This window comes from Triticum dicoccoides, chromosome 5B, assembly GCF_002162155.2.
Source record: "Triticum dicoccoides isolate Atlit2015 ecotype Zavitan chromosome 5B, WEW_v2.0, whole genome shotgun sequence".
NCBI lineage: Eukaryota > Viridiplantae > Streptophyta > Magnoliopsida > Poales > Poaceae > Triticum > Triticum dicoccoides.
In genome coordinates, this window is record NC_041389.1 from 651,522,687 (window position 1) to 651,535,470 (window position 12,784).

Here is a 12,784-nt window from a genome sequence, read left to right on the forward strand (position 1 = left end):
CACAAATACAACGTGCGCTCTGCAAGGACGATGAGGTGCAGGTCGACTGCCGCCTTCTCCTTCGGAGCTACGCCACAAATACAATGTGCACTCTGCAAGGACGACGAGGTGCAGGTCGACTGCTGCCTTCTCCTTCGGAACTACGTCACAAATACAACGTGCGCTCTGCAAGGACGACAAGGTGCAGGTCGACTGACGCCTTCTCCTTCGGAGCTACGCCACAAATACAACATGCACTCTGCAAGGACGACGAGGTGCAGGTCGACTGCTACCTTCTCCTTCGGAGCTACGTCACAAATACAACGTGCGCTCCATCCCGATCCGCAAGGACGCAGGTCGACTGTAATATGTGCTCCATCCCTACCTGCAAGAGCGATGAGGTGAAGGTCGACTGGATTCTCCACCTCAGAGCTGCGTCACAAGCACTAAAGTATATTCCGAGTGAAGAACAAAGTTCGCTCGAAGGCAAATGCAAGCATATTCAACGATAAGCCAAGTTCAGATAACATCCTACGGATTCAGAAGTGCTCAGGCATCAAGCCTGTAAAAGTTTATCGGTTACAAAACCACTCGGCATTCCGAGGCAAATTTAAGGTGAAGCATAGAAGTTTTTCTTACTCCTCGGGTGGAGGACTGGAAGGCGCGACAAACTGGTCCAGGTCGATTCCATCAGCAATCTGAGTGGCAGCAGCAATGAAGGTCTCCATGAAAGATTGGAAGTCATGCTTCTTGGTATTGGCCACTTTGAGGGACGCCAGCTTGTCCTCTCGCGCATCCTTGCAGTGAACACGGACCAGGGACAGAGCAACATCAGCACCACACCTGGCAGAAGACTTCTTCCATTCTTGCACTCGACCTGGAACTTCGTTCAGTCGAGTCATTAGAGACTCGAGGTCATTTTGAAGCGTCTCTCCCGGCCAGAGTGTCTTGTCGATTCGCGACGCTGCAACCTTCAGTCGAGCAAGGTAGTCAACCACACCAGCAACACGAGACTCCAGTCGGAGCACGTGCATAGCAGCTTCGTCCTTCACAAGAGAGTTAATGGGGTCCAAGCCTGTCTCCACTCGACTGGTCTCCTCCTCGAAGTTTTGGCAGTATTCTGTAAACACAACTCAAAGATAAACCAGCAGTTCTACGATAAGTCGATGATTACAAGTCAGTCGGGTAGGAGGGATTACCCTCAAGCATGATGAATAACTTCTTGGCGAGCCCTCCCAGATAAGACTCCAGATCGTTCTTCTTCCCCGCCAGTTCACCAGCCTTGTCATTCAGAGCTATGTTATCATTTTTCATATGGCTGACTTCCTTGTTGGCCGCGTCGAGAGCAGCTTTCAGATTGGCGTTCTCCTCTTCAAGTTTACCGACTGAAGCCAGTTTTTCTTCCGCAAGCTTCGTTTTGTCCAAAGTCGCCTTCTGCGCCTCGGCAAGGTCGTGGTCCTTCTTTTTTAGAGGCTCCTTCATTTTATCTGCAAAATGACAATGAGATCAGAATCAAGAATGGGCAGAAAGATAAGGACAGTCGACAAGTTCTCACCAATCATACCTTTTGCTTCTTCCTTCACCTTCTGAAAGTTCTCCTGAACAAGCTTCAAGTCAAGGTCGAGTTGGATATGTTTGTTTTCCAACTCAGTATAGCGAGCCACAAGCTTGCAAGATTTCTGCGAAAGGTCAGTCGACAGACATCAAAGATAGATTGCTTCCGAGTGACTAAGAGAAAAACCGTAACATTTCTAAGACTACAGCCGAATCAAAATATTCAACAGTAGTCTCTGAGACTACACCCAGTGGGTGCACTCAGCGTGCCCCACTGGTTCTACCGACTTGGTCCGATTAGTCGGCCGAAAGAGACAAAGAGGTTATGATCCCAAAACTATAGCCCTATAGCTAACTGCCAGCAGTTAGTCTTGGTCTCATCATGATCTACCAAAAAAACACAGGTTCTTCAGACTACAGTCGGCTGCCAGCAGTCCACCGTAGTCTCAGGGACTACACCCAGTGGGTGCACTCAGTGTGCCCCCACCGGTTCCAAGATTCCATTCGACATGGTTCGACCAGACCGAGTGAAGAAGTTACAATGAAGAAATTCAAAATACAAAGACTACAGTCGACTGCCAGCAGTCCACCGTACTCTCGGGGACTACACCCAGTGGGTGCACTCAGCGTGCCCCCACCAATTCAAATATTCAATCGACACACCCAGTGGGTGTACATATACAAAGATCTTCGGAAAGAAAGTCTTCAGATAGCATATCCTAACAGAACAAGCGGTGACCAACTAACCTGGACGTTGCTCTGAAGGGCTGGGCTAGCATCATAGGCCGCTTGGCTGGCTTCCCGGATCGCCTTCACCTGCTCCATCATGATCCCCGCCTGGCGTATAGCCTCCTTAGCAGCACCCGCTTGGTCCTCTAGGACGTGGTGTGTGGCGAAAAGGGAGGGCGGATCAGCAGTCGACGTCGAAGGCCGGACACTCGTCAGTGCCACAGTGAAGGACATGGAATGTCGAGTGACATCGCCACCCTCTTGAACCGATGCCTCAGGCACTGATGCAATCTGAGTGGTCTTGCCAGCCGGTGCCTTTTTATTCCTCCTCGCCCTCAGTGGCACCTCGTCGTCATCATCAGGGAGATCAATCACATGAGGAGGAGCTACAGGAAAAATCCAAAGTTAGAAACGAAAATCCAATCGACCAAAAGTGAAACTACAGAAATCATACCAAGGTTGGAAGTGACAGCGTCTTCCATTTCCTGGTCTTCGTTCCTGGCGGAGGTCTCGGAGGTAGCAGCACTACAGATTTCAGAAACCAGTCGGTTAATCAATGAGTCGACCAAGAGTTCATCCGTGCTAAACGAGAAGACACAAGTTATGCTGTTACCCGGAAATGGTGGGAATGGCCATTCTCATCTTGGGCAAGGCCTTCGGCGGCTTTGATGGCGCTGCTCGTGGATGCTTCGGTGCTTTTTCAGTCGGCGCCAGAGAAGCCGCCCGAGGGCGCTTTGACGATTGCCCAACGGGCGCAATCGCTTTGCCGCGCTCGTTCACGGGGTCGTGGGCGAGCTTGGATCGCCTTTTCGTGCGAGGAGGATCGACTTCCTCCTCCTCCTCTTTGTTGGAGCCGTCGTCATCCTCTTCCCCCTCACCATCAGATTGCCACTCCTCCTCACTTTCACCTCTGCTCGCCTCTCCCTCCTCGGCCTGTTCTTGCGCCCCGTTGGGCATCGAGTACATCTCAGTCGTGGCCTAGAAGACAACAAACAAGACAAAAGTCAGTCGACTGATTTTAAGCAAACAGAATGAAGAAAGCAGGATCACAGTCAGAGATGCAGAATTGGACCTTGTCTACTTCGTATGATTGGTCGAGTGGAGGAATTCTCCTGGCTCCTCGGGGTTGTCTTTGTTCCCTGTGATGCTCGCCAGCCACCTCTCCAGCGTGGCATCGTCAATCTCCTCCGGGTGGATCCGAGTGGTGTCCTCAGTGCCAGAATACAACCACATCGGATGGTCTTGAGGTTGAAGCGGCTGGATGCGTCGTCGGAGGAAGACCTCCAAGAGGTCCATGCCGGTTACCCCGTCACGGATAAGCTGGACGACACGCTCGACCAGCACCTTAACCTGCGCCTTCTCTTTCGGGATCACCTTCAAAGAGGAAGGCTTCCTCACTCGTTCCATGGAAAAAGGAGGGAGTCTGGTTGACTGCCCTGGCGTTGGCTAGTCTTTGCAGTAGAACCAGGTCGACTGCCATCCACGGACCGAGTCGGGTAGGATCATGGCCGGAAAAGAGCTTTTTCCCCTCATTTAAACCCCAAGACCCCCACACATCTGAATCACTTGTGTTTTCTCGTCACTCGGATTGGCCTTTTTCACCGTCTGGGAGCGACAGGTGAAGATGTGCTTGAAAAGACCCCAATGAGGCCGGCAACCCAAGAAATTCTCGCACAAAGACACGAAAGCAGTGAGGTACACGATGGTGTTGGGTGTGAAGTGGTGGAGTTGCGCCCCAAAGAAATTCAGAAATCCCCAAAAGAAAGGGTGAGGCGGCAAAGAAAATCCACGGTCGACATGGGTGGCCAAGAGAACGCACTCACCCTCCCGAGGCTGCGGCTCAGACTCCTTCCCCGGGAGCCGCACCGATCCATGGGGGATCAGTCCTCCATCAGCCAGGTCGTCAAGATCTGCTTGACAAATCGTCGAGCGGATCCAGTCGCCCTGGATCCAGCCCTGCGGCAGGCCGGCCCTCGATGAAGATCCGCCTCGACTGGTCGCCCTTCCCTTCGCCTTCGCCGTCGCTTTCTTCGCTCGCTCCAGGGCTGCCGTCTTCTCTTTCACCATCGTCACCGGCGAGATGCGCATGGGACGGCTGCACTGAGACGGAAGCGGACGCGGCGGATAAGTCTGGAGAAGAGAGGAGGAAATGAGAACGCACTGTTCAAAAAAACCCGTCCGGCGCCTTATATGAGGTTACTTCCGAGTGACTGACTTGTAGGCCCGGGCGATCCTGTCAAATCCCGCAACAGTCGCACGCGCGATACGTGGCGAGAAAGGTGGCGCGGAGATCGAGGCATCCCTGCTCTATCCCGTCCGATTACTGCGGCCTCCTCCGCCCCGCGCGCTTCCCAAAATTCGAATCCCACAAAATCCGCGAGCAGCAGAACAACTTGTCAAACAGGGGATCTCCTCCACACCGTCACTCGGAACTTTTCAAGTAAAGAAATTCACTCGACTGAAACCAAGAATGGACCAAGGCGACCGAAAAAGAAGTTGGTGTCGTTACTCAAGTTCTTGGATCCAGAGCCAGATACACTCATAGCACGAAAAATGGGTCGGAAGAGTTCTCAACTCCTTCCCCACTCAAACCTCAATCCATTCGAGGGCTAATGATGAAGCTATGTACCTAGGGTAGGGTCATAGACCTGTCCAAACTACCCTACCCAAGGACATCTCTAGAAGAAACCACATGTCAATCGACTCAGAAGTGTTCCACTCGACACACTCGACCATGAAGCCAACCACTCGACCATGAAGCCAACCACTCGACGGCCGGGAGAACTAAAGTCACTCTGCATGTAAACGGTCGGTCATTGAGTAGCATTTATGGTCATCATAGCACTTTACTTGTGGCGTTACCAGTAACGCCAGATCTTAATGTACCTTAAACCCTACATAACTGAGGGCGGAGGGGTCTGGCGAACTCTATATAAGCCACCCACCTCCTCAGTGTAGAGGGTTCGCACCCCTGTAACTCATACACATATAATCCAGTCGACCGCCTCTGGGCTCCGAGACGTAGGGCTGTTACTTCCTCTGAGAAGGGCCTGAACTCGTAAATCCCTTGTGTATACAACTGCTCCATAGCTAGAATCTTGCCTCTCCATACCTACCCCCCCTACACTACTGTCAGACTTAGAACCACGACATTCGCCGCCGCGTCCTTTGTTGCCTCACGCTCCGACAACTTGATCGCGAGTCAGAGCGCCTTGGCATTCTTGCGGCGAAGGCAGCACTACTTCGGTCGCCGGCCATCGGATGCGTTTGGAGGGGATCGGAAGTGGAGTGGACGAAGAGGGGAGTGAAGTTGAGTTCGGGTTGACTGCGGTCTAGGGTTTTCTGGACGGCAATATTTGTGTGGCAGGCGTGGGCCAGGCTGGGCCAAGCCGACGTGGTGGGCGCGCCCGAACCGCCCCATATTTGGGCTATGAGGGGTGTCGATCAGTCCGGACGTTTGAGGCGCTTGGATGGATCAAATTTTTGTAACCGGTCGGCCCGCCCGAGCGTTTGAGGTGTATTTAGAGCGTCCGGCTGCAGATGCTCTTAGCCTATCCACTTTACACAATATCTAACCTAACTAGTATGCGATGGTATCAGGTTCCAAAGTGCCAGCTAATATGATAGGACCATATGTTCCATCATGCTTACACATGTTATATTCGTTATAAACAAAAGAAACAACCAAATGTTCCAAAGTCTAATCGGTCAATTAGTTAAACTCGTACGTCATCTTGTGGTACTGAAGTCTGACCAGCTAACTGCTAATTAGAGAAGTAGCCTGGTTGGCATTATTAGTTCACTCATTTTATCTTTTGGGAAAACAGAAAAAGTAGCTAATGCTTTTAAATGATTTTGAGAAGACACTGCACAAGCTCTAATGATAAATTCTTTTAAATGATTAGAGGAGCTAATCCATCAGTTTCATCCAACAAAAGGTAGTAATAATAGTGCTGATCAGCAGCCGGCCCAAAACGAAAGCTAAGTGATTGAGCACGGCACGAAATTCTGTCACTTAGGCTCCCACTTAAAAGGGCAAGACATTGTCCACCACCGGTCTTGCCCAAGTGTGACGCGCCAAAAGTGGACGGTTATGTATGTACCCCCTAGCCAAGATGCATTTTGGTTCACACTTTTCTCCTAGGATCATTGAGTGAAATCCTCATAAAATGGTCCAAATTGATCGTTCGTATAAAAAAAACTTGATAATTTTTACAAGCTTAGCAAAATTAAGCAATGCTGAATTGCTAGCCAATCCACCAGGGTTCCAATCCGACACCGCACTGGGACTTTATTCTCCCTCTGTTTGGATCATCATGGGCTTTAAAGATAAGATAATCACACTCACCTTTTGTTCAGGAACTAATCGTGCTGATGCTACGAAGCAACATCCATATCAATGGCTTTATGCAACATGAGCCAAATTGTCACGCGTGCCAAAGCTGATGGAGCCAAGCTAGAACTAGAATCAAAGACAGGCCAGTGTTTTACTTGTAGAGTACGACTATATCCTCATGCGACTTTGTGTGCTAAACAAGAGCTGGAAACTCATTCTCAAGGTCAGCTGCCACAACAATAAAGTCAAGAAACTTCAAGGATCACTTTGGGCTTCATACAAGTCAAGGAAGCTTGCTAATAGAATAATCAAGGAACCTTGAGCCATTTTCTCTTCTGAAGTTCCACCGGTATCAATATTTGGCACACAAAGATAACTTGATTCATTTCTCGAGTTTTCCAATGTTTTTTGTATTTATTTTGACCTTTTATTCCCTTTTTCTAGATTTTTGTTGACTTCCTAGTATTAAGCGGACATCAACATGCGGAATTTTATTTATTGATTAAGTTCAGTGTCATTTTTTAAATGGATTAATTTTTGTGACAGCTAAATGAATTACTTTACACGAACTTGAAAAAAGAGTATGCTGGCTGCTGAGCCTACGGGTTTAACTTGTACACACATAAAGCCTATCCACTTAACACAAATCCAATCCTGGTATACTAGCATGCGATGCGATGGTATCATGTTCCAAAGTGTCGATTATTCGACTGATATGTAGGACCATATATTCCATTAAACTTATACATGTCCATTTCATCGTTAAACAAAAGAAACAGCCACATATTCCAAAGTCTATTGGGTCAATTAAACCCATATGTCACCCCTTAGAGCTACCAGCTAACCCCCAATTAGGGCTTCTTGAGAATTAGCTTGTTGAGACTATTAATTAGCTTCATTTTATTTTATCACTTCCTTACAAATAAGCCTCGTGATTAATTAATTCTTAAAAAATGGAAGTACTTTTTAGCTAAAAATGGAAGTAGTTGTGAAATGACAAATGAGTTTAGCCCCTAATAATCGGCAGGGTATCCAAAATATAGAAGAAAAAGGGACAATGCGCTTCACGAAATTCGGCACTTGGGCTCTCACTTGAGAGCAGGAAATCGTCCACCCCCATACTTGCCCAAATGTGGCATGCAAAAGAAATCCAAATATGTACTAATCTTCTTACTAGAAATCATCTTCGTTCAATCGCTTGAATTCCACATTAAAATGATCAAACTTGATCATCTATCCATCCAACAAAAGGTATTGATACTTTCATAAGGCCTAGTGAAGATGGGCAATGTTGAATTGCCCACCAATCCAAACATTTTGAGACTTAATGCCTTGTTTGCGGCTTTATGAATGGCGTTGTTTTATGCCTTTCGTTTAGATAAAAACAAGGGTTCGAATCCTAACAGACACCATGGTATGATTTCAGTAAAGATTCATTGATTATTATTCAGCCTTTGTTATTACCGAAAAGGGTTTCCCCTCTTTATATTATAAAGCAACCATCAACAAACATCCGAGCGAACCGATACAAATACACGTCACCACGGCACACAACGCACATCCAAGGCAAGATACAAAGTGCCGGGCACAGTCCCACCACTCCAACGACAACCAAGCAAACCAAAAATGAGCTAAGAAGGACCACTTGGAGACGACGGAGACCTCCACCAAGAACCATCGAGGAGGGATGAGACGAACAATGACCAAGCAAGGACTCTATGACGGTGCCTTCCAGAAGAGTACGACCATAGATAGCCGTCACCGTCCAATTAGCACATCAAGTTTTTACCCAAAGCCACACGCAAGAAGCAGGAGCACCGCGACGGAGCCTTCAAAAAGAATATGACGTCCACGGACGCCGCCACCTATTATTACGGCGCGTGTGAGTAGGATTTCCACGAAAGAAAAGAAATATCAAACTCTACCTCGCTCTCGGTCCGAGGAGAAAATTCAACCGCGTGCAAAATCAAGAGCTAGGATTTAAAATCCCGGGAGTTTAGAACCTTCCGAAGTCACAATCGTCTCCCCGGGATTAAATGCCTCAAACAGCACGAGAAATAAAAAACAAAAAGTTTCTTAGCCGCGTGGTGGTGCGAGACTCCGGTCCAGAGCTGGGGCGGCCGGCCGGCAGACCGCCAAGAAACCAAACCACCTCCCGTCTCCGTCCCCGGCCACCACCACCGCCACCTGCCCGCGCCCTCCACCGCTCCTCCTACAAGAGCCCCCCACCCCCGCGCCCCTGCCAGCAGCAACCCTGCGCCGTGCGAGTCAACCTCTCCTCTCCATCTCTCCCGGGGATCTCGCGCGCTCCCTCCGGAATCAGGCGCCGGCGGTCGGAGGGACAAAGGCACGGGCATGGAGGCGGTCGCGGCGGCCGGTGGCGCCGGGCTGACCGGGTGGCAGGCAGCGGCGCTGTCTGGCGCGGCGGGGTGGGTGTGGGCGGCCTCCCACTACGACCTCACGCGCCGGGCGCGCGCGCTGGCGCAGCCCTGGGTCACCCGCCGCGTCCACGCCGAGACGCCCTCCATCCTCACCTTCCAGGTCCGTTCCTCCTGCCCCCCAATCCCTGCTTTTCCCACCTCGTTTCCACCAACAGAAGGCTCTCACCAAAGGAGGAAAGGCCACACGCAGTTCCAGTTCCTGCATTTGGGGATATCTTGTCGTGCAATCTGGATACCATTACCCGTTCCAGCACGCGGTTGCTGCTCGATCCGTTAGTCCTAGGACAAAGAAGAACCAATTAGGTGATTGAATCATGTAAAGAGAGATTAATCTGGCTTCAAACAAACGAGGAGACAAAATCATCATCGTCTTGTACAAAAACATTGACGATACCTACGATGTGTGCATTTACTTTTACACCTGGCCTCGATTCCTAAGCTGTTCTTGCTTGTATTTTTCTCAAGGGGAAAAATCCCTGCCTGTTCAATCATTGCAGAGGGTGCAGCACAGGATGCTGGACAACTTCTTCTCCGTGCTGTCATGCGTTGTCTCTGTCCCTTTCTACACGGGATTCCTCCCCCTCCTCTTCTGGGTATGCTCCAGCCACTCCCCTGCCATGTCTTGTGGCGCATTGATCGCCTCTTATACTGCTTCTGTAATTGTGAGCTGTTTCCGTTGATATTGTAGAGTGGACATGGCAAGCTGGCTAGGCAAATGACCCTGCTGCTGGCCTTCTGCGATTACCTTGGCAACGCTGTCAAGGTGACCATCTACTCACACAAAATCGGGTGCAAGCTGGGTTTTTGCTGTTTTGGATGGTTTGGTTGTTGACACCTTGGAAATTTATGGATGTAGGATTTAGTGTCAGCTCCTCGGCCGTGTTCCCCTCCCGTGAGGAGGGTCACAGCTACCGAAGATGAGAAGGAAAATGCCATGGAATATGGACTGCCTTCATCGCACGCTCTCAACACCGTTTGTTTGATGGGGTATATCCCTGTTCCTTTCAAAGAGTTGCATTGCTGTGTATTTCTGGCTAACGCTGATTTGGAAAAATGCAGATACATGTTGCACTATGTCCTCACATATGAACCTTGTGGTGGTTTTATGATTGCCACGGGTCTTTCTCTGGCTTTCATGCTCGTTACGTTAATTGGCATTGGTGAGTTATTTCAAACAAAAATCTCCACACAACCTTCTCTTACAGTTACCGAAAGATACTGATGATGTACCTTAAATGAAATTTGATAGCGAGGGTATACTTGGGCATGCACAGCTTGACCGATGCTATCGCTGGGATCTCGTTTGGCATCGTGATCCTTGCGTTCTGGTTGGTTGTCCATGATCATGTTGATGCCTTTGTCGTCTCTGGCCAAAACGGTATGACCATATGGCTGAACATCGCTTTGACTCCAGCGATAAAAAATTGTGATATTCAAAGGTGAAGAATATTCTCATAGTTGTTTTGTTCTGCAGTTACATTCTTCTGGGCAAGCCTTTCTCTAGTACTCTGCTTTGCATATCCAAGGCCAGAGTTCCCAACTCCTAGCTTTGAGTTCCACACAGCATTCAACGGGGTCGCTTTCGGAATTGTAAGAACTCTGACCACTCTGTGTATGACATATGGTTACTTAATCCAAAGATTGTATTGCTTGTAATATTGTGTTAGAATTCTGCTCACATGAAGGATGTTATTGCTCCTTATCTTGTACTCTTACTGATTCTCAGCGGGATTTGCTTGACCTTGTAATAACACCTCTAGTTATATTTTAATTTGTGATGAAAATTCAGGTACCATTCAACAGAGAATAGTCTTGACAATTGAGTGTATATAGTTCACCCAAAAAGAATTCTTGGAATTAAATCTAGCTCTAGTTTCTCCTATCCTTTGCCCCTCCAGTTGTTGATAAATCATGTTTACCCTTATCTGACAATGTTCTCTACCCTTACCGATTCAGGTCTACGGCGTCCAGCAGACGTACACCCGCTTCCATGGCCCGGAAGCCCCCCTCATTCTCAGCCATCAACTACCCCTCCTCGCGTATGCCGGGAGGGTCCTGGTGGGCATCCCGACCATCCTGGCCGTGAAGTTGTGCAGCAAGGCGCTCTCGAAATGGCTCCTGCCGGTGATGTGCAGCACCCTGGGGATCCCGATTTTGTCGTCCTGCTACGTGCCCGCGCTGAAGCCATCCGACATTGGCGGTGGCTCGGGCAACAAGGACGAGGCCAAGCAGGCCGGTGGGTACCTCCAGAGAGTGTTCTCCCTCTTCCCGCAGAAGGCGTACGACGTGGACACGGGCATCCGGTTCGTGCAGTACGCGGGGCTCGCGTGGTCGGTGGTCGACCTGGTGCCGGTGATCTTCACGCATCTGAACCTGTGAAGTCGATCGAATTAGCGAATCTAAGGTTAGCGGCATTTCGTTAATTTCTTCGGAGGACGGCGGATGATCCCTCCTCCATGTCTCGCAGGCTGTTGATCCATTGATCTCGGCCTCATTTTTGTGTTGTATGTTTGTCTGTCTAGCACGTCCTCTACCGGGGTGTTTTCTTCCTGTACAGTTGTCCAAAGTAGCAACGAGGAAAGTATACACGTGATGACCTTGTGTTTTGTTTGATGGGAACAGCTACTGACTGCCATGTGCGCCATTAGTGCTTAACTGAATCCTCAGTCGACATATATAACTGCAGAAAAGATAGTATGCTTCCTTACCGCCTCTCATTCCTATATATGGCTGGGTTTGTTAGTCCCTGGACTAGGTCATTTTGGAGACTGAGCCTCATGGAGGGCCTTTATGTTGAAAATTTCGAATTTCAAAATTCTTTATTTCTAAATATTCTGAACAAACACACATGTATGCAAGGATGTAATGTGTATGTGTGACGAATTTCAGGATGAAATACCTTGAATTGCGAGCTGCACAAAAAAAATCATGGCCTCATATTTGTCTTTTTTGTGTAGCTCTCATTTTAACGTATTTCGACCTGAAAATTTGCACACATGTACTACATTATGTATCTAGGTATATGCACATTTCTTTCAGAATTTTTTGAAACTGAAAAGTTTGAAGTTTGAAGTTTTTAAATTAAGGCCTCCATGAAGCTCGGTCTCCGTTTGGCATTTTCGCTGTATTTTGGATCAAACTTTGACCATTGGTTATATACCACTATGCACCAACAAACATCCGATCTTCATCTCAACACTGAGTAGAAGGCGAGGCGGTTAGGACGAGCTCTGCGTTTGGGCCACTGGCCTGGCGCTTGCAGGGATCAAGAGCGTGCCCGACATCACCACTGGACACTGGCCGGTGGTTGCGAATCGTCGATGCCGGCTGACTATTTGAACTATGGCCGGCCGGTCGCCACACCCCGCACAACTTGTCTGAAATTTCTAACGTGTTGTACAGTACAAGTCAAACTGGTTTTTCTTTTGTTGTTTCGTTTGTGTGATTTGATCTAATTGGGATTTTTTTTGGTGATGTACTACATTTTTCTCTCGGTAGCAGTTGATCAGTGGTTGATTGAATTGGACTATAGACATAACAAATTTGTTCACTCCGTAGCAATTGCTTGCTCACTACTCCCTCTGTAAACTAATATAAGAGCGTTTAGATTAGATCATTAAAGTAGTAATCTAAACGCTTTTATATTAGTTTACGGAGGGAGTACATATTTGTTTTGTCGTCCGGCCCCCCAACCATTTTTGCCTAGCTCCACCACTGCAAGATACAAGTGAGACCTGTAAACCCT

At 48.6% G+C, this 12,784-nt stretch overlaps 1 protein-coding gene across 1 annotated transcript; it reads left to right on the forward strand.

Annotated features, from left to right (window-relative positions):
- Positions 1–8,691: 8,691 nt before the first annotated feature.
- On the forward strand, positions 8,692–11,742 carry LOC119312343 (lipid phosphate phosphatase delta-like). Its single transcript, XM_037588068.1, has 8 exons — positions 8,692–9,139; positions 9,537–9,632; positions 9,728–9,802; positions 9,896–10,026; positions 10,099–10,199; positions 10,289–10,417; positions 10,514–10,629; positions 10,996–11,742. Exons 1-8 carry the CDS (start codon positions 8,954–8,956, stop codon positions 11,416–11,418), a joined length of 1,257 nt encoding a protein of 418 aa, XP_037443965.1. The 5' UTR covers positions 8,692–8,953; the 3' UTR covers positions 11,419–11,742.
- Positions 11,743–12,784: the final 1,042 nt, after the last annotated feature.